This window comes from Salvelinus alpinus, chromosome 12 (assembly GCF_045679555.1).
Source record: "Salvelinus alpinus chromosome 12, SLU_Salpinus.1, whole genome shotgun sequence".
NCBI classification, from domain to species: Eukaryota; Metazoa; Chordata; class Actinopteri; order Salmoniformes; family Salmonidae; genus Salvelinus; species Salvelinus alpinus.
Window position 1 is genome coordinate 41,974,288 of NC_092097.1, and position 27,122 is coordinate 42,001,409.

The 27,122-nt window shown below is 45.8% G+C and overlaps 1 protein-coding gene across 1 annotated transcript in view; it reads right to left on the bottom strand.

Moving 5' to 3' along the window:
* Positions 1 to 26,895, bottom strand: part of LOC139535297 (ERC protein 2-like) — an 85,715-nt gene extending 58,820 nt beyond the window's left edge. Inside the window, exons 1-2 of the mRNA XM_071334606.1 lie at positions 26,794 to 26,895; positions 17,089 to 17,925 (exon numbers count right to left, since the gene is read on the bottom strand). Coding sequence (XP_071190707.1) covers positions 17,089 to 17,766 — 678 coding nt within the window. The 5' untranslated portion in view covers positions 17,767 to 17,925; positions 26,794 to 26,895. The remainder of the gene's footprint in view (positions 1 to 17,088; positions 17,926 to 26,793) is intronic.
* Positions 26,896 to 27,122: the final 227 nt, after the last annotated feature.

Genomic DNA, 27,122 nt, shown 5'->3' on the forward strand with positions numbered 1-27,122 from the left:
CCCACCCTCCCCTCCTCTCCCACCCTCCCCTCCTCTCCACCCCCATCCTCCTCTCCTCCCCATCCTCCCCTCCTCTCCCGTCCTCCCCTCATTTCCTCTCCCCATCCTCCCCTCTCCTCTCCACATCCTCCCCTCCTCATCCTCCCCTCCTCTCCTCCCCCCTCCTCATCTCCCCATCCTCCCCTCCTCTCCTCTCCCCATCCTCCCCCCTCTCCTCTCCTCCCCACCCTCCCCTCCTCCCTCCCACATCCTCCTCTCCCCTTCCCATCCTCTCCTCATCCTCCCCTCATCCTCCTCTCCTCCCCCATCCTCCTCTCCCCTCTCCTCCCCATCCCCCCCTCCTCTCCCCTCCTCCCTCTCACATCCTCCCCTTCCCATCCTCTCCCCTCCCCATCCTCCTCTCCCCAACCTCCCCTCCTCTCCTCTCCTCTCCCCATCCTTCCCTCCTCTCCCCAACCTCCCCTCCTCTCCTCTCCCCAACCTCCCCTCCTCTCCTCTCCCCAACCTCCCCTCCTCTCCTCTCCCCATCCTTCCCTCCTCTCCTCAACTCCACTCCTATCCTCTCATCTCCCCATCCTCCTATCCTCTCCTCTCCCCATCCTCCTCTCCTCTCACCAACCTCCTCTCCTCTCCCTATCCTTCCCTCCTCTCCTCAACTTCCCTCCTATCCTCTCCTCTCCCCATCCTCCCCTCTCCCCATCCTCATCCTCCCCTCTCCCCATCCTCTCCTCCTCTCCCATCCTCCCCTCCTCTCCCATCCTCCCCTCCTCTCCCATCCTCCTCTCCCATCCTCCCCTCCTCTCCCATCCTCCTCTCCTCCCCCACACTCCCCCCTCTCCTCCCCTCCTCTCCCCATCCTCTCCTCCCCATCCTCCCCTCCTCTCCCACCCTCCCCTCCTCTCCCCCCCCATCCTCCCCTCCTCTCCTCCCCATCCTCCCGTCCTCCCCTCATTTCCTCTCCCCATCCTCCCCTCTCCTCTCCACATCCTCCCCTCCTCATCCTCCCCTCTCCTCATCCTCCTCTCCTCTCCTCCCCCATCCTCTCCTCCTCTCCTCTCCCCATCCTCCTCCTCTCCTCTCCCCATCCTCCCCCTCTCCTCCCCATCCTCCCCTCCTCTCCCCATCACCCCTCCTCCCTCCCACATCCTCCCCCTTCCCATCCTCTCCTCCCCTCCTCTCCTCTCCCCATCCTCCTCTCCTCTCCCCATCCTCCCCAACCTCCTCTCCCCAACCTCCCCTCCTCTCCTCTCCCCATCCTTCCCTCCTCTCCTCAACTCCCCTCCTATCCTCTCGTCTCCCCATCTTCCTATCCTCTCCTCTCCCCATCCTCCCCCATCCTCTCCTCCTCTCCCATCCTCCCCTCATCTCCTCCCCATGCTCCTCTCCTCCCCCACACTCCCCCCTCTCCTCCACTCCTCTCCCGTCCTCCCCTTATTTCCTCTCCCCATCCTCCCCTCCTCTCCTCTCCACATCCTCCCCTCTTCTCCCCATCCTCCCCTCCTCTCCTACCCCATCCTCCTCCCCCTATCTCTGCCCCCATCCTCCCCTCTCCAGAGACAGCCTTAGACTGGGCCCACAGGGGCCGTGGCCTGTCAGTCGTGACAGATATTGCAGCAGATATTGGGTGAGGGGGAAGGTTGAGGGGGAGGCTGTCAGTCTCCAGATAGGGCTTCTGTTTCACTGCAGATCCTGTAAGTCTGTAAGCGAGCTTGTGAGGCCTGATGAACACAACACACGGACTCCATCTCCTTGATTCAAGGAGAGGCACTGGGTAATATTGGCTGTCCTCCCGTATACCTCCTTAAATACCCCAAGGAGCAAGAGACAGGGAGGAGACATATCACTACTGTGACTCAGTTGGTAGAGCATGGAGCTTGCAATGGCACAATTCTGGGTCTGATTCCCGCTGGGGCCAACCATATGAAAATGGATAAACTTGCACATAATTGGCAGTGCAGTTTAAATGATTAGTTTGAGTGTACACACACACCAAAGGGGCATATTCGGTTACTAGCCCTCTAACCACTAGGCTACCTGCCGCCCCTGAGCATTGCATGAACATTCATAGCATATAGATGTGCCTCTGCCTCTTCCTCTCCCTGTGCCTCTACCTCTCCCTGCCTCTCCCTCTTCCTCTCAGTCTCTTTCTTCCTCTCCCTGCATCTTCCTCTCCCTCTCTCTCTTTCTGCCTCTGCCTTTCCCTCTGCCTCATCCTCTTCCTCTCCTTGCCTGTGCCTCTCCCTCTTCCTCTGCTTCTCCCTGCCTCTCCCTCTTCCTCTCTCTTTGCCTCTCCCTCTTCCTCTCCCTGCATCTCCCTTTACCTCTTCCTCTCCCTCTCACACTTCCTCTACCTCTTCCTCTCCCTGTGCCTCTCCCTCTGCCTCTCTCGTTGCCTCTGCCTCTCTCTCTGCCTCTCCCTCTTCCTCTCCCTGCATCTCCCTCTCCCACTCCCACTTCCTCTCCCTCTCTTCCTCTCCCTCTGCCTATACCTATCTCTTTGCCTCTGCCTCTCCCTGCCTCTTCCTGCATCTTCCTCTCCCTCTTCCTCTCCCTCTGCCTATGTCTCTCTTTGCCTCTCCCTTCCTCTACCTCTGCCTCTTCCTCTCCCTGCATCTCCCTCTGCATCTTCCTCTCCCTCTGCCTATGCTTCTCTCTTTGCCTTTGCCTCTCTTTTTCCTCCTCCCTCTTCCTCTCCATCTCCCTCTCTGTCTGGTGCATGTTCTAAACCAGATGGCTTGTGAAGTACTAGGTGACTATGGAAAGTAGTGGTCAGAGCATAATGGACTACTAGACCATAATGTAGGTCTACAGTATTTCTCAGTCCTGGTCCTGGGGACCCTCTTGCCCTAGCACTAACACACCTGATTCAACTAATGAACTCATCACCAAGCCTTTGATTTGAATAAGGTGGGTTAGTGCCAGGGCCAGGATTGAGAAACACTAATGTAGGAGACTGTTAGACATCACAGTAAGGACGCACATTGAGGGGATGGTGGACTAGATGTCCTGGATATAGCAGATACATGATGCTACATGACATACCATCATTCATTCTTAATATCTGGGCAGGCCAGTCATCCGTTTGCTGACGGGGGCTGCATGCGTCAGTGACAGGTTTCACCTTCATAGAGAGCAGCACAACCTGTTACTCACACACACAGGGAGGTTGAAAACAACAAACAAGAGGAACACACTGGCACAGGTTTCCACTAGAGATGGATCTGTGGCTTTTCCACCTGACCCGATAAGCATAAAAAAATGATTAAATGGATACCCGTTCTGAACGGACCAGAGGACAGTCAGACCCGTTCCGAAAAGGCCTGTGGAAAAACAGATGCAAAAATAGCGCCATCAATAAACGAGTGATATTGGCCAAATGATCCACAGTTATGTGTCCTAAACCCTAGAGAGACCGGGAGAAAGATGCCATGTTCCCAACAGCAACATGCATTTCTTTAAATTTGCCAGATAAGCTACTACTGCAAAACAGATAGTCAGTGCCTTCAGAAAGTATTCACGACTCTCTTACCACAGTTTGTTGTGTTGTGTCACTCGCCTACAATCAACTCCCCAAAATGTCAAACTGGAATTATATTTTTTGAAAACAAAAAGCTGAAATATCTTGAGTCAATAAGTATTAAACCATTTTGTTATTGTAAGCCTAAATAAGTTCAGGAGTAAAAATGTGCCTAACAAGTCACATAAATAAGTTGCATGGACTCACTCACAGTAATAGTGTTTAACAGGATTTTTTTAATGACTACCTCATCTCTGTTCCCCACACATACAATTATCACGAAGGTCCCTCAGTCGAGTAGTGAATTTCAAATACAGATTGAACCACAAAGACCAGGGAGGTTTTCCAAAGCCTCACGAAGAACGGGGAAGTTATGAATTACTCTTTGGATGGTGTATCAATACACCTAGTCACTACAAAGATACAGGCATCCTTCCTAACTCAGTTGCCAGAGAGGAAGGAAACTCAGGGATTTCACCATGAGGCTGATGGTGACTTTAAAACAGTTACCGGGTGCAATGGCTGTGATAGGAGAAAACTGAGGATAGTTTAACAACATTGAAGTCACTCCACAATAATAACCTAATTGACAGAGTGAAAAGAAGGAACCCTGTACAGATACAAAATATTCCAAAACATGAATCCTGTTTGCAGTAAAGCACTAAAGTAAAAAAATATAAAAAGTGGCAAAGAAATTAACTTTATGTCCTGAATACAAAGTTTTATGTTTGGGGCAAATCCAACACAACACATCACTGAGTACCACTGTTCAAGAATGGTGGTGGCTGCATCATGTTATGGGTATGCTTGTCATCAGCAAGGACTAGGAAGTTTTTTAGGATAAAAATAAATGGAATAAAGCTAAGCACAGGCAAAATACTATAGGAAAACCTGGTTCAGTCTGCTTTCCAACAGACACTTGGACACAAATTAAAATTTCAGCAGGACAATAACCTAAACCACAAGGCCAAATCTACATTGGAGTTGCTAACCAAGGTGACATTGAATGTTCCTGAGTGGCCTAGTTAGAGTTCTGACCTAAATGGGCTTGAAAATCTATGGCAAGACTTGAAAGACAATGATCAACAACCAACTTGACAGAGCTTGAAGATTTATTTAAAGAATAATGTGTAAATGTTGTATATTCCAGGTGTGCAAAGCTCTTAGAGACTTGCCCATAAAGACTCACAGCTGAAATTGTTTCCAAAGATGATTCTAACCTATATTTATGTATTTACATTTCAATCAATTTGCTAAATTTCTAAAAACATGTTTCACTTTGTCTTTATAGGTTATTGTGTGTAGATGGGTGTGATTTTTATTTATTTAATCGATTTTGAATTCAGGCTGTAAAACAACAAAATGTGGAATAAGTCAAGGGGTATGAATACTTTCTGAAGGCGCTGTATAGAGACCTGTTTGAATGACTTGCAATTAACTGACACAGATTACAAGCTCGCACAGGTCTCATCACCTCACACACATTAAATGAACAGAGGACGTGTCCAATCAGGTCCAGTCGGTAAATCAATTTTAATTGCACATATCCGAGACCCAATTACAGTGCATTCGGAAAGTATTCAGACCCCTTGACTTTTTCACATTTTGTTACGTTACAGCCTTATTCTGAAATGGATTCAATTGTTATTTTTCTTTATCAATCTACAGTCGTGGCCAAAAGTTTTGAGAATGACACAAATATTAATTTTCACAAAGTTTGCTGTTTCAGTGTCTTTTGATATATTTGTCAGATGTTACTATGGAATACTGAAGTATAATTACAAGCATTTCATAAGTGTCAAAGGCTTTTATTGACAATTACATGAAGTTGATGCAAAGAGTCAATATTTGCAGTGTTGACCCATCTTTTTCAAGACCTCTGCAATCCGCCCTTTCTTGCAAAATCAATGCTTGGAGTTTGTCAGAATTTGTGGGGTTTTGTTTGTCCACCCGTCTCTTGAGGGTTGACCACAAGTTCTCAATGGGATTAAGGTCTGGGGAGTTTCTTGGCCTTGGACCCAAAATATCAATGTTTTGTTCCCAGAGCCACTTAGTGATCACTTTTGCCTTATGGCAAGGTGCTCCATCATGCTGGAAAAGGCATTGTTTGTCACCAAACTGTTCCTGGATGGTTGGGAGAAGTTGCTCTCGGAGGATATGTTGGTACCATTCTTTATTCATGGCTGTGTTCTTAGGCAAAATTGTGAGTGAGCCCACTCCCTTGGCTGAGAAGCAACCCCACACATGAATGGTCTCAGGATGCTTTACTGTTGGCATGACACAGGACTGATGGTAGCGCTCACCTTGTCTTCTCCGGATGCCCCAAACAATCGGAAAGGGGATTCATCAGAGAAAATGACTTTACCCCAGTCCTCAGCAGTCCAATCCCTGTACCTTTTGCAGAATTTCAGTCTGTCCCTGATGTTTTTCCTGGAGAGAAGTGGCTTCTTTGCTGCCCTTCTGGAAACCAGGCCATCCTCCAAAAGTCTTCGCCTCACTGTGCATGCAGATGCACTCACACCTGCCTGCTGCCATTCCTGAGCAAGCTCTGTACTGGTGGTGCCCCGATCCCGCAGCTGAATCAACTTGATGAGACGGTTCTGGCGCTTGCTGGACTTTCTTGGGCGTCCTGAAGCCTTCTTCACAACAATTTAACCGCTCTCCTTGAAGTTCTTGATGATCCGATAAATAGTTGATTTAGGTGCAATCTTACTGGCAGCAATATCCTTGCCTGTGAAGCCCTTTTTGTGCAAAGCAATGATGACGGCACGTTTTTCCTTCCAGGTAACCATGTTTGACAGTGGAAGAACAATGATTCCAAGCACCACCCTCCTTTTGAAGCCTCCAGTCTGTTATTCGAAGGCAATCAGCATGACAGAGTGATCTCCAGCCTTGTCCTCGTCAACACTCACACCTGTATAAAATGAGAGAATCACTGACATGATGTCAGCTGGTCCTTTTGTGGCAGGGCTGAAATGCAGTGGAAATGTTTTTGGGGGATTCAGTTCATTTGCATGGCAAAGAGGGACTTTGCCATTAATTGCAATTCATCTGATCACTCTTCATAACATTCTGGAGTATATGCAAATTGCCATCATACAAACTGAGGCAGCAGACTTTGTGAAAATTAATATTTTTGTCATTCCCAAAACTTTTGGCCACGACTGTACACACAATACCCCATAATGAAAAAGCGAAAACAGGTTTTTAGACATTTTTGCAAATGTATTAAAAATTTAAAATATATCAGGCCAGACCCAGATCTGAGACAAAAATCTGAATTTGGAACCAGGACCTGCTCGGGTCTCGGGTCAGATATCAGAATTCAGGTCTGTTAGACCCATGAAGACCTCTAGCTCACACACACACGCATGCACATATCCACCAATGTACTTGAACACACACACACACACACACACACACACACACACAAACATCCACACACATCCACACACACAGACACGCTCAGCCACCACAAATGCACACACATGCACGCACACACATACACACACACAATGTCATGCTGTATGAACATCGCACTCGCACACACTGAAGGCCTTTGAGGTTCAGGTGAAAGACACAGTCATCTGCTCCAACATTACTATTCACTCATACTACTGACTACTACAGTAGTATGAACTTCACCAGAGGAATACAAGGCATTTCCCTGCTTCAGTACAGCTCAAAGTATCTGACTAAAACAAATCTAGAATCAGCCATATTGACCTGAGATGACAAATACAAATTCACACAAATGGCTGAAATGCATTGTGACTCTTTTGCTGTGGCTACGGCTGGCTGATCATTCCCTAGGAGCCGACCGGGAGCATCGGACCGGACACCGGGGAACGTTTCCATCTGGAACACTCTGACAGCTCCACTCCGCTTCGTTAAACCAAGGAGCTCTATGAAGGCCAAGCGCTGCAGAGCGTTACTCCAGCCGGATCGATAATCCCAGACCTGCTCACTGGCTCCAGGAATTTACTGTTCAGTCCAACTGTCTCATGCCTCTGCTGTACATAATGGATAGATGGCGGACAAGGAAGCACAAGCTGATCTGGTATGCTTTGACTAATCTACCCTTATTTCTACTCTACTCATCTCTCATATCTCTAATTTCCTCTCTCTCTCCTCCATTATTTCCTCCCTTCTCATGAATCATCCTTCTTGAACTGTCTTTTAGCCCCTCCCTTCCTCTCCACTCATCCTCTCCCTCCTTCCACTCATCCCATCCCCTCCCTTCCTCTCCACTCATCCCCTCTCCTCATCTCCACTCATCCCCTCTCCTCATCTCCACTCATCCCCTCTTCTCTACTCATCCTCTCTACTCATCCCCTCCTCTCCACTTATCCCTTCCACTCCTCCATCCATCTTCCTCTTCTCTGATCTAGACTTAAACCCTGTCTGTGATATGGGGCCAAGATGTTACTCACTCTGAGGCCTCTCATCTCCTCACTTCTCTCGCTCTCTCTCTCTTCCTCTTCCTTAGCGTCAAAATATCACCCATAGCTAACTCACTCTTCTCATGTCCTTTCTACACCTCTCCTCTCTTCCCATCCTCCCTGGTTTAAACCGGTCATGTTAAAAGCTTAGATTAAAACTAGATGTCACAGGAATATCCGTCTGTCAATCCAGGAGGAGTGTTTAATCCCAGGGTCCTTAGTTTAGTGATGAGCTTGGAGGGCACGATGGTGTTGAACGCTGAGCTGTAGTCAATGAACAGAAATCTCACGTAGGTGCTCCTCTTATCCAGGTGGGAGAGGGCAGTGTGGAGTGCAGTAGAGATTGCATCATCTGTAGATCTGTTGGGGCGGTATGCACATTGGAGTGGGTCCAAGGTGTCTGGGATAATACATATTCATGTGATTACTGCACATCCATGACTATTAAATTATATATTATACTGCACAATACTCTAATCGTCTTTGTTCATCTTTGTTAAAAATAAATACAAGCCTACCACACCCATGAACAGTGGGGACAACAACACATTTGTAACCACACACACACACACACACACACACACACACACACACACACACACACACAGTAGATTAGTGGGCTCCATACACACACACACACATTCCCACAACCTGGGAGGAGGCTACAGTCTGGTTACAGGCTAGTTGGATCTAAGGAGCACTGAGGCTGAGTGAGGGGGCTGGCTGCTGGCCATTATAATGCAGAACTGCCGACAGGAAAGAGAACTGTTCCCCTGCTGTGAGACTAACACTGCCACTACAAATCAGTGTGTGTGTGTGTGTGCGTGTGTGTGGCCATGTGTGTAAATGTATATGTGCGTGCATGCGTGTGTCTTCACACGTGAGATGAGACGACTAACAGAAGATTACAGATCAGAGAAATATGGCAGTTTATCAGGAACCAACAATCTCATCTGTGGAAACTGTGTGCCAGTGGTGTGTCTGGGCATTAACACAGCAGTGATATGTGAGTCTATCCTCCATTTTGGGGATTGTGATGATGGTTGCTGACTGCCTGGCTCAGCAGAAGAGCTCCAGCCCAGCTATAACAACACATATACACACACGTTGTTATACACACACACACACACACACACACATGCATTAACACAAACACACGTTGTTACAAACAAAGGGACAAACACACACACACACACCATTATGAGTTGGGATGGCAGTGTTTGACAGCGTGAGTGTGCTCAACTCAACTGGATGACTTATTCAACAAAACCGGAGCTGATGCTAAATAATGACCTCGAGTTTATGCTAAATAAAGACCTCGAGTTGATGCTAAATAATGACCCCGAGTTGATGCTAAATAATGACCCAGAGTAGATGCTAAATAATGACCCCGAGTAGATGCTAAATAATGACCCCAAGTAGATGCTAAATAATGACCCTGAGTTGATGCTAAATAATGACCCCAAGTTGATGCTAAATAATGACCCCGAGTTGATGCTAAATAATGACCCTGAGTTGATGCTAAATAATGACCCTGAGTTGATGCTAAATAATGACCCAGAGTTGATGTTTCATAATGACCCAGAGTTGATGCTAAATAATGACCCTGAGCTGATGCTAAATAATGACCCAGAGTTGATGTTTCATAATGACCCAGAGTTGATGCTAAATAATGACCCTGAGCTGATGCTAAATAATGACCCAGAGTTGATGTTTCATAATGACCCAGAATTGATGCTAAATATTGACCATGAGCTGATGCTAAATAATGACCCTGAGCTGATGTTAAATAATGACCCTGAGTTGATGCTAAATAATGATCAAAATGGTGAATGTTCAAAATGCTGTGGCCAAAGCATCTACAGTAGCATTACCTTCAGCTCAGCTAAGACCCACAGGGTGCTGCATGATTTGATGATAAGGTACCATTAGTAGAAAACTAGCATTTCAATGAAACAGATCTAGGCTAATTGTGAGTCGTTTGAGTGGGTTTGAATCGTGCGTTGAGTCATATTTCGTGAGTTTTGTCCGCTACAATGATGATGTAAGAAAGAACACACTCTGTATTTTCAGTAAATAAATTTACATTTACATTTACATTTAAGTCATTTAGCAGACGCTCTTATCCAGAGCGACTTACAAATTGGTGCATTCACCTTATGATATCCAGTGGAACAACCACTTTACAATAGTGCATCTAACTCTTTTAAGGGGGGGAGGTTAGAAGGATTACTTTATCCTATCCTAGGTATTCCTTAAAGAGGTGGGGTTTCAGGTGTCTCCGGAAGGTGGTGATTGACTCCGCTGACCTGGCGTCGTGAGGGAGTTTGTTCCACCATTGGGGTGCCAGAGCAGCGAACAGTTTTGACTGGGCTGAGCGGGAACTGTACATCCTCAGAGGTAGGGAGGCGAGCAGGCCAGAGGTGGATGAACGCAGTGCCCTTGTTTGGGTGTAGGGCCTGATCAGAGCCTGAAGGTACGGAGGTGCCGTTCCCCTCACAGCTCCGTAGGCAAGCACCATGGTCTTGTAGCGGATGCGAGCTTCAACTGGAAGCCAGTGGAGAGAGCGGAGGAGCGGGGTGACGTGAGAGAACTTGGGAAAGTTGAACACCAGACGGGCTGCGGCGTTCTGGATGAGTTGTAGGGGTTTAATGGCACAGGCAGGGAGCCCAGCCAACAGCGAGTTGCAGTAATCCAGACGGGAGATGACAAGTGCCTGGATTAGGACCTGCGCCGCTTCCTGCGTGAGGCAGGGTCGTACTCTGCGAATGTTGTAGAGCATGAACCTACAGGAACGGGTCACCGCCTTGATGTTAGTTGAGAACGACAGGGTGTTGTCCAGGATCACGCCAAGGTTCTTAGCACTCTGGGAGGAGGACACAATGGAGTTGTCAACCGTGATGGCGAGATCATGGAACGGGCAGTCCTTCCCCGGGAGGAAGAGCAGCTCCGTCTTGCCGAGGTTCAGCTTGAGGTGGTGATCCGTCATCCACACTGATATGTCTGCCAGACATGCAGAGATGCGATTCACCACCTGGTTATCAGAGGGGGGAAAGGAGAAGATTAATTGTGTGTCGTCTGCATAGCAATGATAGGAGAGACCATGTGAGGATATGACAGAGCCAAGTGACTTGGTGTATAGCGAGAATAGGAGAGGGCCTAGAACAGAGCCCTGGGGGACACCAGTGGTGAGAGCACGTGGTGCGGAGACAGATTCTCGCCACGCCACCTGGTAGGAGCGACCTGTCAGGTAGGACGCAATCCAAGCGTGGGCCGCGCCGGAGATGCCCAGCTCGGAGAGGGTGGAGAGGAGGATCTGATGGTTCACAGTATCAAAGGCAGCCGATAGGTCTAGAAGGATGAGAGCAGAGGAGAGAGAGTTAGCTTTAGCAGTGCGGAGCGCCTCCGTGACACAGAGAAGAGCAGTCTCAGTTGAATGACTAGTCTTGAAACCTGACTGATTTGGATCAAGAAGGTCATTCTGAGAAAGATAGCAGGAGAGCTGGCCAAGGACGGCACGTTCAAGAGTTTTGGAGAGAAAAGAAAGAAGGGATACTGGTCTGTAGTTGTTGACATCGGAGGGATCGAGTGTAGGTTTTTTCAGAAGGGGTGCAACTCTCGCTCTCTTGAAGACGGAAGGGACGTAGCCAGCGGTCAAGGATGAGTTGATGAGCGAGGTGAGGTAAGGGAGAAGGTCTCCGGAAATGGTCTGGAGAAGAGAGGAGGGGATAGGGTCAAGCGGGCAGGTTGTTGGGCGGCCGGCCGTCACAAGACGCGAGATTTCATCTGGAGAGAGAGGGGAGAAAGAGGTCAAAGCACAGGGTAGGGCAGTGTGAGCAGAACCAGCGGTGTCGTTTGACTTAGCAAACGAGGATCGGATGTCGTCGACCTTCTTTTCAAAATGGTTGACGAAGTCATCAGCAGAGAGGGAGGAGGGGGGAGGAGGGGGAGGAGGATTCAGGAGGGAGGAGAAGGTGGCAAAGAGCTTCCTAGGGTTAGAGGCAGATGCTTGGAATTTAGAGTGGTAGAAATTGGCTTTAGCAGCAGAGACAGAAGAGGAGAATGTAGAGAGGAGGGAGTGAAAGGATGCCAGGTCCGCAGGGAGGCGAGTTTTCCTCCATTTCCGCTCGGCTGCCCGGAGCCCTGTTCTGTGAGCTCGCAATGAGTCGTCGAGCCACGGAGCAGGAGGGGAGGACCGAGCCGGCCTGGAGGATAGGGGACATAGAGAGTCAAAGGATGCAGAAAGGGAGGAGAGGAGGGTTGAGGAGGCAGAATCAGGAGATAGGTTGGAGAAGGTTTGAGCAGAGGGAAGAGATGATAGGATGGAAGAGGAGAGAGTAGCGGGGGAGAGAGAGCGAAGGTTGGGACGGCGCGATACCATCCGAGTAGGGGCAGTGTGGGAAGTGTTGGATGAGAGCGAGAGGGAAAAGGATACAAGGTAGTGGTCGGAGACTTGGAGGGGAGTTGCAATGAGATTAGTGGAAGAACAGCATCTAGTAAAGATGAGGTCAAGCGTATTGCCTGCCTTGTGAGTAGGGGGGGAAGGTGAGAGGGTGAGGTCAAAAGAGGAGAGGAGTGGAAAGAAGGAGGCAGAGAGGAATGAGTCAAAGGTAGACGTGGGGAGGTTAAAGTCACCCAGAACTGTGAGAGGTGAGCCATCCTCAGGAAAGGAACTTATCAGGGCGTCAAGCTCATTGATGAACTCTCCAAGGGAACCTGGAGGGCGATAAATGATAAGGATGTTAAGCTTGAAAGGGCTGGTAACTGTGACAGCATGGAATTCAAAGGAGGCGATAGACAGATGGGTCAGGGGAGAAAGAGAGAATGTCCACTTGGGAGAGATGAGGATCCCAGTGCCACCACCCCGCTGACCAGAAGCTCTCGGGGTGTGCGAGAACACGTGGGCAGACGAGGAGAGAGCAGTAGGAGTAGCAGTGTTATCAGTGGTAATCCATGTTTCCGTCAGTGCCAAGAAGTCGAGGGACTGGAGGGAAGCATAGGCTGAGATGAACTCTGCCTTGTTGGCCGCAGATCGGCAGTTCCAGAGGCTGCCTGAGACCTGGAACTCCACGTGGGTCGTGCGCGCTGGGACCACCAGGTTAGAGTAGCAGCGGCCACGCGGTGTGAAGCGTTTGTATGGTCTGTGCAGAGAGGAGAGAACAGGGATAGACAGACACATAGTTGACAGGCTACAGAAGAGGCTACGCTAATGCAAAGGAGATTGGAATGACAAGTGGACTACACGTCTCGAATGTTCAGAAAGTTAAGCTTACGTTGCAAAAAATCTTATTGACTAAAATGATATAGTACTGCTGGCTGGTGAAATAGGCTAGCTAGCAGTGGCTGCGTTGTTGACTTTTTTTGAAATTGTAGCTGGCTAGGTAACCTCTAACTGGCTAGGTAACCTCGACAATTACTCTAGACTACACAATTATCTTGGATACAAAGACGGCTATGTAGCCAGCTAAGATCAAACAAATCAAACTGTTGTACTGTAATGAAATGAAATGTAATACTACCTGTAATACTACCTGTGGAGCAAAGCGGAATGCAACTACTCGCTCCAAACCAAACCGGAAGTGCGTATCGTAGAGGGAGAGGCAATAGAAGTGTTGTTTCTTGTATTATTGTATTTTGTGTCTTTAGAGGACTGCTTCACCTTAATGTCCCCTTTCCCTTTTCTTCTGTCCTTATTTTGTCCCACTTTGTCCCTTCTTTGTCCCTTCTTCTCTTCTGCCAACTAGACACTCCTTGTTAGCTAGCTAGCTTCTTTCAGGAATGTCCCTAGCAACTGCCTAGCAACAGGTAAACAACTTAGCTAGCTAAGAAAACGGTATAATTTTATGAAAAATTGTTACTTTTTCAAAAGCCTTTCTTCTTTGTTTGCTGCTTGTTTGGTCTCCTATTCAGTTTGCAGTTTTGTTTTGATTTTTTTCGATGTACTTTACTCTAAAAAAACATTTAAATTTCAATATTTGTAGGAGCTCATCTTTTCAGCTGCTGCTGCTTAATTTGGAACTCCGGAACAAAACCGGATAATAAAATAATAAATAAATAATGTATAATATTTGCTTTGGCTAATAGTGGGCTGCTAGAATAGATGGATTGAGCTAAAAGCAGGCTGGTCAGATTTCCTGGTCATGATGTAATTTACTCTCTTCAGTCAGCAGCTCAACAAGTCTATTGGGTGAGGAATTCTTCCACCCTCCAGAACCATCGGACTGGTTTGTGTGTGTGTGTGTGTGTGTGTGTGTGTGTGTGTGTGTGTGTGTGTGTGTGTGTGTGTGTGTGTGTGTGTGTGTGTGTGTGTGTGTGTGTGTGTGTGTGTGTGTGTGTGTGTGTGTTTGCCTGCCTTACAATGCCCCAACCGCAACTCTGTGATTCAAGATACAAGTGAGCAATTACATTGGCAAGACACAGCTGCTTTTTATTAGCCAAACGCAATTCATTAATGTAGGCTAACTCTGTCTCCAGGGAGGGAGATATCATTCACAGCAATCAGAGCAAGACTGTTGTCAGAGAAGAAGACAAAAATTGAGAGGATTTACTCCGCCTACACACGCACGCACACACACACACATCACACACTGTAGATGTCACTGTAGATGTCACAAAATCTACACATCATACACTGTATGTAGGCTCTGCCTCTTGTATGAGATAAATCTATACATCATACAGGTGTGTCTTATCCCATTATGTATCCTCATATCCTTTACTTCTCATGTGATAATGACAAGGTCACCACACACACCCTCAATGCACTGTATGAAAACAAGACATCCTGGATGTTAGATATACACTACATGGCCAAAAGTCTAATATTAATATGGAGTTGGTCACCCGTTTGTTGCTGTAACAGCCTCCACTCTTCTGGGAAGGCTTTCCTCTAGATTTTGGAACCTTGCTGTGGGTACTTGCTTCCATTGAGCCACAAGAGCATTACTGAGGTCAGGCGCTGATGTTGGGCGATTAGGCCTGGCTCGCAGTCAGCGTTCCAATTCATCCCAAAGGTGTTCGATGGAATTGAAGTCTGGGCTCTGTGCAGGCCAATCAAGTTCTTCCACACCGATCTCGAAAAACCATTTCAGTATGGACCTCACTTTGTGCACGGGGGCATTGTCATGCTGAAACAGGAAAGGGCCTTCCCCAAACTGTTGCCACAAAGTTGGAAGTACAGAATCGTCTAGAATGTAATTGTATGCTGTATCATTAAGATTTCCCTTCACTGGAACTAAGGAGCCTGAACCATGAAAAACAACCACAGACCATTATAGCTTGTGTGCAGCTGCTCAGCCATGGAAATCCATTTCAGGAAGGCCCCGACGAACAGTTCTTGTGCTGTCATTGCTTCCAGAGGCAGTTTGGAACTCGGTAGTGAGTGTTGCAACAGAGGAAAGGTGATTTTTACGAGCTAGCTTCAGCACTACGTGGTCCCATTCTGTGTGCTTGTGTGGCCTACCACTTCGCGGCTGAGCTGATGTTGCTCCTAGACGTTTCCAATTCACATAAATTTGATGAACTGACTTGTTGGAAAGGTGGCATCCTATGACTGTGCCATGTTGAAAGTCACTGCGCTCGTAAGTAAGGCCATTCTACTGCCAATGTTTCTCTAGGGAGATTGCATGGCTGTGTGTTCGATATTATACACCGGTCAGCAACGGTTGTGGCTGAAATAGCCGAAGCCACTAATTTGGATCTATCTATTTCCATCTAATCAATCTTCATGTCATAATGTATTTCAGAGATATCCTATATGGTGCCCTGCAGAAGACCGAGAAAAGAGAGACGGAGAGGGAAGGTGGTGATATAGAGTGGTCGAGTGGAGGAGAAAGGAGAGAGGGGGGTCAGGAAAAGAAAATGACTGACAGACAGACAGACAGACAGACAGACAGACAGACAGACAGACAGACAGACAGACAGACAGACAGATAGATAGATAGATAGATAGATAGATAGATAGATAGATAGATAGATAGATAGATAGATAGATAGATAGATAGATAGATCAGGAGAGGAAAGAGGGAGAAGAGCAGACAGGGAGGGTGCGAGAGAGAGCGAGAGAGAAAGAGAGAGCGAGGGAGAGAGTCTCAGACATTGCTTTGTCCTTGACATTCCTCTCCAATCCTTGAACCTCCTGCAGACTGGAGACGTGGGAGTGATGTAACTAACTCCACACCCTCACAACCAACATACAGGGGGAAGGCACAGAGACCAATCAAATCACATTTGGCTGTGGCCCTTACATCATCCATCCGTGGCTCAGTGGTGGCTGGTGTGCGGACATATAAGAATGTCTCATTGTAATGACTGAAATGGAATGAATGGAAAGATATCAAACACCACAAACACATGGATACCATTCCATTCACTACATTCTAGCCATTATTATGAGCCAGTCCTCCTATATCTCCACCCACCAGCCACCACTGCTGTGGCCAAATCCCTAAAATCAGCTGTGGCCGTACTGCAGCCTAACAATCACTTGGGTACAATTTGGATAAAGCCTCCAGAAAAACAAACTAGGACGAACCAGGATGCTTTAACAAAGTGCAATATTTGATATACTGTACAGTGTGTGGTGTGCTGCACTGAAACGTAGAGTTGCGAAGTTGTACTCAATTATGATTTTACCACAGTAAGATACTGTGGAATCTAGATAGATTATTTTAGAAGCTTCTTACTGCATGCGTATCCACCTCCCTCCGTCCATCCCTCCCATTCATTCTGAGGACTCCTCTAAATGGGGGATGAGTGGGTTATGAAACATTTATGGCCACCAACACGTCTTTCCAAAAAGGTTTCCACATGTATTAAATAAACATGACGGTGTGATAATTATTGGACATCAGGGAGTAGAGACAGAGAATACCTTGGGACAAAAAGAGAATAGTTAGTGACGAGACAGGAGCGAGAACAGTGAGAAACTGTGACAAGAAGGGAGAGAGATCCAGAAAGAAACATAGAGGGGACAGATGTCGAAGTGAGATGTAAAGGGAGATTGAGTTGTAGTGCACACTAATCCTAGTACACACTATCAAGTGTGGACTTCCAACTACACACCACCAAGTGTATACTACCAAGAAGTAGCATAGGAGAGAGGAGGGGAGAAGGCATGTTGTGTTCTACCTGGTTGTCCTCGTGAGTCACCCTCATCTGCTCCTTGAGGACGGAGGTGCGCGCCGCCTCCTCCTTACGTATCATCCTCTCCTTCTTCAGCTCGGGGCTCCAGAAGCTCTTGATGCTGTTGGTGGACGAGCCCAGCTTGCTGTCCTTCAGGTCCAGCTCTCTCCTCAGCAAGTCGTTCTCCCGCTGCATGTCCCGGAGTGTGGCCTGCATCTCCAGCAGCTCCCCCCCACCACCCCGTACCGCCTGCCGCAGCAGGGCAGACGGCACCCCCTGGTGGTGGTGGTGGTGCTGCAGCATGGACAGGGAGCCGAGGTCGCTGTAGGACAGCAGGTCAGTGTGGTGGCCCAGCCCCACCGTGGCGATGTTGGGGCTGCTGCCCATAGCCGTGACACGCCCCCCATACATGGCCCGGTTGGAGGCACGCCCCAGCGTCATGGTGCCCTTGGGGTAGGTGGCGGTGGAGCCCACTCCCTCATGGTCGCTCAGATACATGGGCCCGGATGTGGCGTAGGCAGCGTTTAGAGACTGGATGTTCTCCATGGAGAGCGTCTTGCCCCCTCCACTGCTCCCACCCCCACTACTGGCCCTCCGGTGGCCCAGCCTGGGGGACCTAGGCAGTCGTGGGGACCGTGCAGGGCTGCTCTCGATGTGGCCTACTGCTCGGGCACTGCCGTACATGTCCTGGGTGAGGGAGGTGTGGCCTGGGCTGGCTGGACGCACGCCACAGGGTCCTTACCAGGGGCGCGCTGCAATGATCACAGTGTACCCTCTCTCTGCGAGACACATAGGTGGCTCACTGCATGCCTGTGTGGGTGGAGGGCCTCAACGTTGACAGATCTGTGGAAATGGGAGAAGAATTTGTCATCATAATGACAAGAAATCAGCTGCATATTTTATGTGTTAGATAAAATAAAATAACTTCAAAAGCATATACAAAAAACATTCCTCTCTCTCTCTCACACACACACACACACACACACACACACACATACACACACACACTAACCCCCCTGTAGGATTTGGTGGGTGTGGTGTTGTAAAGAGCTGCTCTCCTCCTGTTCACATTGACAGCTGGGTGAGTGAGTCACCAGCCTGTGGCTCTGTGGGTTTATGTTACAGGAAGGGATTCCAATTCTAAGTGAACCCACTGGGAATCACAGCATCACCCTGGTTTCCCCCGGCCCAGGCACTCATCCCAGTCCTATTAGTGCTGACCCAGTCAGAAAGCAGAGAACACCTATCCTACTGTGCATAGTAGTACATAGTATAGCAACTATAGTATCATAAAGGCATAAAACCACGTGCCATGCCCATCTGACACTCCGAGGCAAATGATATTCAACGAGGGGCTATGCGTTCTATGGAAAATAATGAACGCCGTGGAAGGTGTGTTCCTCAAGGAACTGACCTTCCATGGAGTTGCATTATTTTCCAGAGAACGCATAGCCCCTCGTTGAATAGTTTCTTTTATACCATCGCTATTTAACTAGGCAGTTAAGAACAAATTCTTATTTACAATGATGGCCTACCAAAAGCCCTCTCATATAAAAATATAGGACAAAACACACATCACGACAAGCGATACAACACAACACTACATAAAGAGAGACCTAAGACAACAACATAGCAAGGCAGCAGCACATGACAACACAGCATGGTAGCAACACAACATGACAATAACATGGTAGCAACACAACATGGTAGCAGCACAAAACATGGTACAAACATTATTGGGCACAAACAGCGCAAAGGGCAAGAAGGTAGAGACAACAATACATTTGTATTTTATATGTAACCTTTATTTCACTAGCAAAGTCAGTTAAGAACAAATTCTTATTTACAATGACAGCCTATGCCAAATCTGGACGACGCTGGGCCAATTGTCCCCTATGGGACTCCCAATCACGGCCGGATGTGATACAGCCTGGATTCAAACCAGGTACTATAGTGACGCCTCTTGCACTGAGATGCAATGCCTTAGACCGCTGCGCCACTCGGGAGACCCATCACGCAAAGCAGCCACAACTGTCAGTAAGAGTGTAAATGATTGAGTCTTTGAATGAAGAGATTCAGATAAAACTGTCCAGTTTGAGTGTTTGTTGCCGCTTTAACACATTTGCCTCTAGAAATGTGTTCAACATCCACTGAAGAGCTAGCAAGTTGACTAGATAGTAGTTGCCGTGGTAACCAAACAAACAGACTAGTTTAGCTAACCAAACAATCAGTCCTAGCTTGCCATTATGAAAATCGAATTCAACAATGCCAATAATGTTATGAATTTGACTTTTGCTGTCAAAAGCAACTCAAGCATAGAACATGTAAGAATAAACTACAGGCATTGAATTCTACTGTGCGTTATATGGGAAATAATGCACACACTAGAATGCCCCCTTCATGCCAATCAGAAATACGTATTCAACAATGGCATGGTATAATTAAGCAATAAGGCCTGAGGAGGTGTGGTATATGGCCAATATACCATGGCTAAGGGCTGTTCTTCGGCTCGACACATCACAGAGTGCTAGGATACAGGTCTTAGCCGTGGTATGTTGGCGAAATATCAAAAACCCCGAGGTACCTTATTGCTATTATAAACTGGATACCAAAATAATGAGAGCAGTAAAAATAAATGTTTTGTCATGCCCATGGTATACGGTCTGATATACCATGTCTTTCAGCCAATCAGCATTCAGGGCTTGAATCACCCAGTCTATAATAATATATAATACATGTCAATAAGCAGTCACCTTAGTGAGTGACTGGGTATCAGTTAGAGACTACATCCCCCAGAGTTGCGCAAGCTTCCATTTCCTCTTCTGGAGCACTCAGCCGTATGTAATCACTCTTATCCCTCCACACCCCAGGGTCACATTCACTAGACACCAAACGGAAGAAAATGGACTGAAACAGGGAGGGACTACCCTAATCTTGTTGAATAATAAACACTGGTTTTCATTTTCCATTGCAAACTGTTTTGCTACGGTTTGCACTAATGAATAGGAACCAGGGGAAGGCAGAATGCCAGCAAGTGTACCTCATCTTTTGTGCTAAAAATAAAGACAAATGGAGCTTCTGCTGTTGTATTAATGGCACATTATCAAAGGGTAAAACGAATGTATTGTAATTGTCCATCTATAGACCTACATCATACAGCTGTGCTGTCATGGTATAGCTAAGGGCTCTATTCAGTCTCTAACGCTGAAGATCCACTTTATAGCACAATTGACAACTTAAGGCAATGTTCCCGCGGTCACAGAGACTGCGTTCACGGTAAACGCTGCATACACCGGCTCAATCGGAAATTACCTTTACATTTTTAGGCGGGTCTTCCACGATACTTTGGTGATACGGATTTAATCCAGCCATTTAAATCTATGTTTCAAATTAATTGTAATTCCCACCTAGGAAACAGAGTACAGAGCGGTGTGTGAACGTAATGCTTCCTACTGTAGGCTACTGCTAGTGTTTGCTGGACGCACATTAGCATGCACAGTAGGAGTGTGCATGTGAGCTCAATTCCATGTGGAGTCATTATACACCAGAGTCGTCAAATTTAGCTGAGCGGTTACAGCCTCCAGCATATGGTGTGTGTCCCAAATGGTATTCCCTATATTGTGCACTACTTTTGACCAGAGCCCTATGTGCTCTGGGGTAGCGTAATAATGTGTACATCCACATGTGTGTGTACACTACAGTGTGTTGGTCTGAGTGTGAACATGTAAAATATGCTCAAAACATCTCCCTCTCTATACTTAGTATTTCTACAAATCCATTCAACTGTTTTTGTTTTACACTGAACAAAAATATACACGCAACATGTAAAGTATTGGTCTCATGTTTCATGACCTGAAATAAAAAATCCCAGAAATGTTCCATATGCTCAAAAAGCTTATTTCTCTTAAATGTTGTGCACAAATTTGTTCAGATCCCTGTTAGTGAGCATTTCTTCTTTGCCAAGATAATCCATCCACCTGACAGGCGTGGCATATCAAGAAGCTGATTAAACAGCATGATCATTACACAGGTGCACCTTCTGCTGAGGAAAATAAAATGCCACTCTAAAATGTAAAGTTTTGTCACAAAACACAATGCCACAGATGTCTCAAGTTTTGAGGGAGCATGAAATTGGTATTCTGACTGCAGGAATGTCCACCAGAGCTGTTGCCAGACAATTGAATGTTCATTTCTCTACCATAAGCTGCCTCCGATGTTGTTTTAGAGAATTTGACAGTACTCCAACCGGCCTCACAACCGCAGACCAGGGGTGTTTCTCAAAATGCATACCACCGTGTTTCTGAGCATGCAAATTGGAGCATGAGACCGTCGGAGCATGAGTCCAAATATGCGAGACGGAGCACAGAGGGCACTTCTCGAATGCGTACTCCGTTTGTACAATTTTTTGAAGCATCGATGCAAGCTTCAACGGAAAGTATGCAAAGAAATAGGATGCAACCACTTAAAAAATGAAGAAAATTTTCTTGAAATCATTATTTGAGCTGAAGCGAGAGCAAATACAATCCTACTTCGGAATGAAATGCTGCCTATTCACATCTCATATGTTGCCTGACTACAATATTGTATATTGATACGTTAATAAATACATGCTGTGTTCATTTTGGCATGGTTACCTGCCTATAATACCCACTGTAGTGTGAATAGGTCGCAAGCCCATAATAAGTCAATAGAGCTAACTGGCTAGCTACTACTGTTAGCTAGCCAGATAGCCACAAAGAATTGTTAGCTAGCTACCCACAAAGAATTGACATCTACCTTCGATAACATTGGTTTTAGGTAATTTTTGCCTGTTATACTATCTGGTTAGCTACATTATTACGATTCACATATAGCTATCTGATAGTTATGAAGTAAAACGTTTGCTTTGTGTATATCTTGTTTCATCTCTATTGCCACTGACCTGGCTAGAAGAAGGAAGGTTCAGTAAATGGGTAAGTCCATAGTAAGTCAATAGGGCTAACTGACTAGTCACAAAGAATTGTTAGCTAGCTACCCACGAAGAATTGACATCTACTGTACCTTGCATAACATTAGTTTTAGGTTATGTTTGGCTAGCTAGATTACAAGGATTCACATAAATCCAGCTGATAATTATGAAACAAAATGTTTGCTTTGTGTATATCTTGTTTGGTCTCTATTGTTGTCATTGTCTTAGCTGGATGAAAGTTTGGTGAATTGGGAGAAGCAAGTGCTTCTCAAATGTAATGTTTTATTCTTTCTCCACACTCTCGTCCTCACAAGAACATACTCAAGAAAACGTCCTCGGAGAAGGCACTTGGCGCATGAGAGTGCGCAGCACGGTAGTATGCATATTGAGAAAAACCCCAGGTGTATGGCGTCATGTGGCTCAGTGGTTTGCTGATGTCAACGTTGTGAACAGAGTGGCTGTGGTGGCTGTTGGTTATGGTATGTGCAGGCATAAGTTACGGACAACGAACACAATTGCATTTTATCAATGCCAATTGAAACGCATAGAGGTGCCGTGATGAGATTCTGAGGCCCATTTTTTTTAGGTATGTGTTTATCTGTATTCCCAGTCATGTGAAATTCTTATATTAGGGCCTTATGAATTTATTTTAATTGACTGATTTCCTTATATGAACTGTAACTCAGTAAAACCTTTGAAATGATTGCATATTGTGTTTATATATTTCTTCTGTTTAGTTTGCTGATTTTCTGTGAGGAAGTAATGATAATGTACATTTCGTGTACATGTTTGAATATTATTAAGTTTGAGGTATTTTAGGTATCCAAAGTGGTGGTTATGTCTGTATGTAGTCAGATTCTACAACTGAATATGAGAATATGGTTGTGTCCCGGGTAGCACCCTATTCCCTGTGTAGTCCACTACTTTTGACCAGAGCCCTGGTCAGGGGTGATGCCCTATATGGGGAATGGTGAGGCATTTGGGACGTATCCTAAAATACAATTTTACAACAATCAAGCAGCATCATCAGGTTCTAGGTTTTCCAGCACCATCAGTAGTCTTCTAAACACTTCAGTGTCGCACATTTCCAGCAACTTTCCCAGAATTCTCTGGTTTTCCAAAAATGCAGGGTTTCTGGGATTTTGGGAAAGTTACTGGAATTTCGCAACACTTAGCCACTCCCAGTAGCACTCTCAGACTCTAGCCAATCATCTTTGAGCCACATGGTGGTTGTATGTAAGTGTTATGTAATGCAATGTTTTTAGATTTTAGATGTGTTATTGTTAGACCACTTATTTTACCTCATGTTATGAGGCTGTGTGTTATACCCAGGCTCTTCAGTGTCAATCTAACATTGTATTTATTTGTCCCAGTGCCAGCCTGTTTGTGCTATCATGCCAACTTAATGGAGTTGGCAAGAGCACAAACAGATCTGGGAACAGACTCATTTTGTTAGGCTCCAGTGTAAAAAAGTGCAATATGTCAAAGAGCATCTTCCATTTTATTCCCTCCCTCCCTCCCTCCCTCCTTCCTTTCTTTCCATTTATTTCTAATAAGATTCTATTATCAAGTCAAACATTTAATTGGTTGTAGCTGTTCTTCATGGTCCCTCCCACTGCCCTCTCATTTTGATTTGATTGGTTGTATTATGACGGAGATGACTGAGATGTGGTTGTCCCACCTAGCTATCTTAAGATGAACTGAGAACTTAAGATGAACTGTAAGTCACTCTGGATAAGTGTGTCTGCATTTAATTACTCAAATGTAAATGTATTATCAGAATAACTGGGCTGTTTTAAGGGATGGTGTTGTCTGTCTGTCTGTGGTGATAACTGGGCTGTATTCTTCCTTCCTTCCGGGCCACACTTGCATCATCTTCTCAGAAGACATGGTTTCCATGGTGACTGCATTGTCTGGGCTTACAGCGATAAAGCACCTGGGTTGGCAGTCCTCTTACACCACGCTAACTTAAGTTTGAAAAGGCAAGAAAAAATAGTATTCCTGTGAATTCCGGTGTGGGTGGATAGAGGAAGGAGAAAGGAAATGTGAGAGTGACTACAGATGGTCTGGTCACCTGTACCATTCACTCCTCCCTCCATGCCAGGGTAAGGGTGAGGACAAGATGGCCACTATCTTTACCGGAACCATTATGTGCCTGCCCTACAGCCAGACCTGACTTTGCCTATAGCACTGCACCACCTCTCCCTTTCAGAATCAAATAGGGATGTGATATGGCTGTATGTCTGTCTATGAAGTCCCACAAGGATATTGGAGGTAATGAAAGTATTTTACAGCCTAGTGTTTGGAAATTACAATGACCATAGGACTTGGCAAGACAGCAGAAACAGATCTGGGTCATGGCTAAGCATTTTGGGGACAAGATAGAAATGTTGAAGAAATACCTGTGAGAAATTTTTTATTTTTTTTATTTTTTATTTTACCGTTATTTTACCAGGTAAGTTGACTGAGAACACGTTCTCATTTGCAGCAACGACCTGGGGAATAGTTACAGGGGAGAGGAGGGGGATGAATGAGCCAATTGTAAACTGGGGATTATTAGGTGACCGTGATGGTTGAGGGCCAGATTGGGAATTTAGCCAAAATACATAAGTAGAGGCAATTACAACAACACGATGACAGTTTTCTGCAACAAGAAGCTTTAAAATGGGATGCGAGTGTTACAAATACAAAATGACAGAGTGAATCAAATGAAATCCATTGGAAAGGGTGTAATATGTCAGCCTACATCAGCTGAGAGGACTGAAGCAGTTGTATTGGCTAAACAAGTTGCTTTTTCAGCAGTCAGTCCCTCAGAGGCTGTAGCTAATTAAGCTCAAACAAGTTAAACAACATGCATATCAGGAGACTGGCAATCTTATCTTCAATTGGCTGCCAATGGCTACAAAGTGTTTGTGAAGTCTGTAGTGGAAATGTTGGAAAAGCATCAAGAACTGCATGTGGCCAGCTGGGTTAAAACTCCAGGTCTCCTGGGTGCAACAAGACTTTGCTATCCCACTGAGCTAAAGCCTATGTCTTCTGTCTGTGAAGCCACATCAACACAGGAGCCTACAATCCTCTCCCATTAAAGCGGCAGGGGTTGTGGCGCTGAATCGACCCAACATCAGTGCTGAATCCATAAACAGCGTTAGCGCTAACTGCGGTGCTGTCCATGTCGCTGAACCAAGAGTCAAACACATTGCATATATTTGCATATGCAATCAACAAGCCAGACGATGATAATATTCTTAGCCTAATAAAGGCAGGTGTTATGTGGCAGATAGGCGTAAGCAGCTGTGTTTGCGAGGGCCAAAATAACTATAAGCGAAGGACTGTGCAGAAGAAATTGTCGTCGGAGATTCAGAGATGTGGCACGGAATCGGTCGCACATATAGGCCCTGGGTGTTTCTGTGTAAATAAATAATTTTGGTTTTGGGGCTGTCTACATTTCTATAAGGCCATGTCATTTTCCTTTCATCAACCACGCACAACCTTAGAAAACCTTTATTTTGGTGGCCTTTACTCTTGCCATGATGGAATCGAAATCCACATAAGACCACAGCAGTGTCTCTCTAAATATCATTATAAATCACATAATTACACGCCAATGTGGTATCATTGTTCCAGTCACAAATGGATGTAAATGGTCAATGTTTCAGCCATCATGCATACGGTACCTTAGGCTAGAGTTTGAATACAAACATTCACACCAGGACGTTATTTAAAATTTACTCAAAATCGGCACGACTCGTGCCGCACGAGGTCAGCTGCATAGGCTACAACTGTGCAGAATAATTACGTGGGGCAAATTATGTATATGGTCTACTAAGTAGGCTACATAATATTGAATGACCATCATCAAGCGTTACCATTGACAAGACACCCAACCCCACAATTGAAATCACTCCCCTTGCCTTTCATTATTGGTTGAGAGGATCAGATAGCAGAAAAACGTTTTTCCTAATGGCTGTCACCTTTGTCAGTTAGCCAACATGAAATGTCAATTTCTGAAGGGGGTTCATTAGTTTGAGGGGGGACATGTAGCTGTAGGGTTCTTCTCATATCGCTTTAAAAAAATTGTTGGAACATAAAACGATAATGTTTAGTTGCCTAATATCCTAAATGATATACAGTATCAATAAGATCCAGGTATCAATATTGTAAAATATTTCTAATTCATAATGACAGCATCTGTAAAATGCTTCCCTCTGAATTATTCTAATAAGGAAATATATGACATAATGAAACCCTGGGGCATGACAGACGTTTAATATGTCGAATTGTCAGTGTCATGCCCGTGATATTTCGTGTTTCTCGGGACTATATACATTTTATCTAAATGCAATGTGATAATGTATGACAGTTAGCCACTAGATGTATAAAACCGTATACATTACAGAGCACTGGGCCCTATTAAGATAAAATACGATTCTAACGCCCTCGAAATTAAATAGACATATATGCAATTCTTTCACCTTTCCTGGACACCGATTCTACTCGAAATGAGCCGACAAACAAATTAGATTTTCACCCGGATCGAATGAGTGAAATGGGCCTATATATGATAAAAACAGTGACTACAAATTACCTTGCCTACCGTACGTTTTTCCCATGCATGGATCTACTATACAATACAACGAAAGGATTGGGAGTGATGTTTTACGCACACATCGAAAACCCTTCACTATTTACACATTTACTGAGTCAGTACTGCTCTATATCATACATATCAGGATTGATCTTGAATAAATCAAATAGAAATGTACCTTTTTCTACAGTTAATTCCTCTCCATCACCTTTCAGAGACAGCAACTCCATTCACACCAGTCTAGCATCCTGCGCTGTCATTGGGCAGCGGACACGCGCTCTCTCTCGCTACCTACTACAGAGCAGCACAGTCTGATTTAAAGGGACAGTCAAAAGAGAGCAGAGTATTGAACCATCGAAACGTGACTGTGTAATCCCAAAATAGAAATCAAATTTTTCAACTCACAAATGTATCAGACTTAATCATTAACCTCCCTGCTTTTTATGGTCACCATCCTCACGGGTGTAATATGGGGGGTGTAGGTTTAACAACTTATTTAGTTAGTTG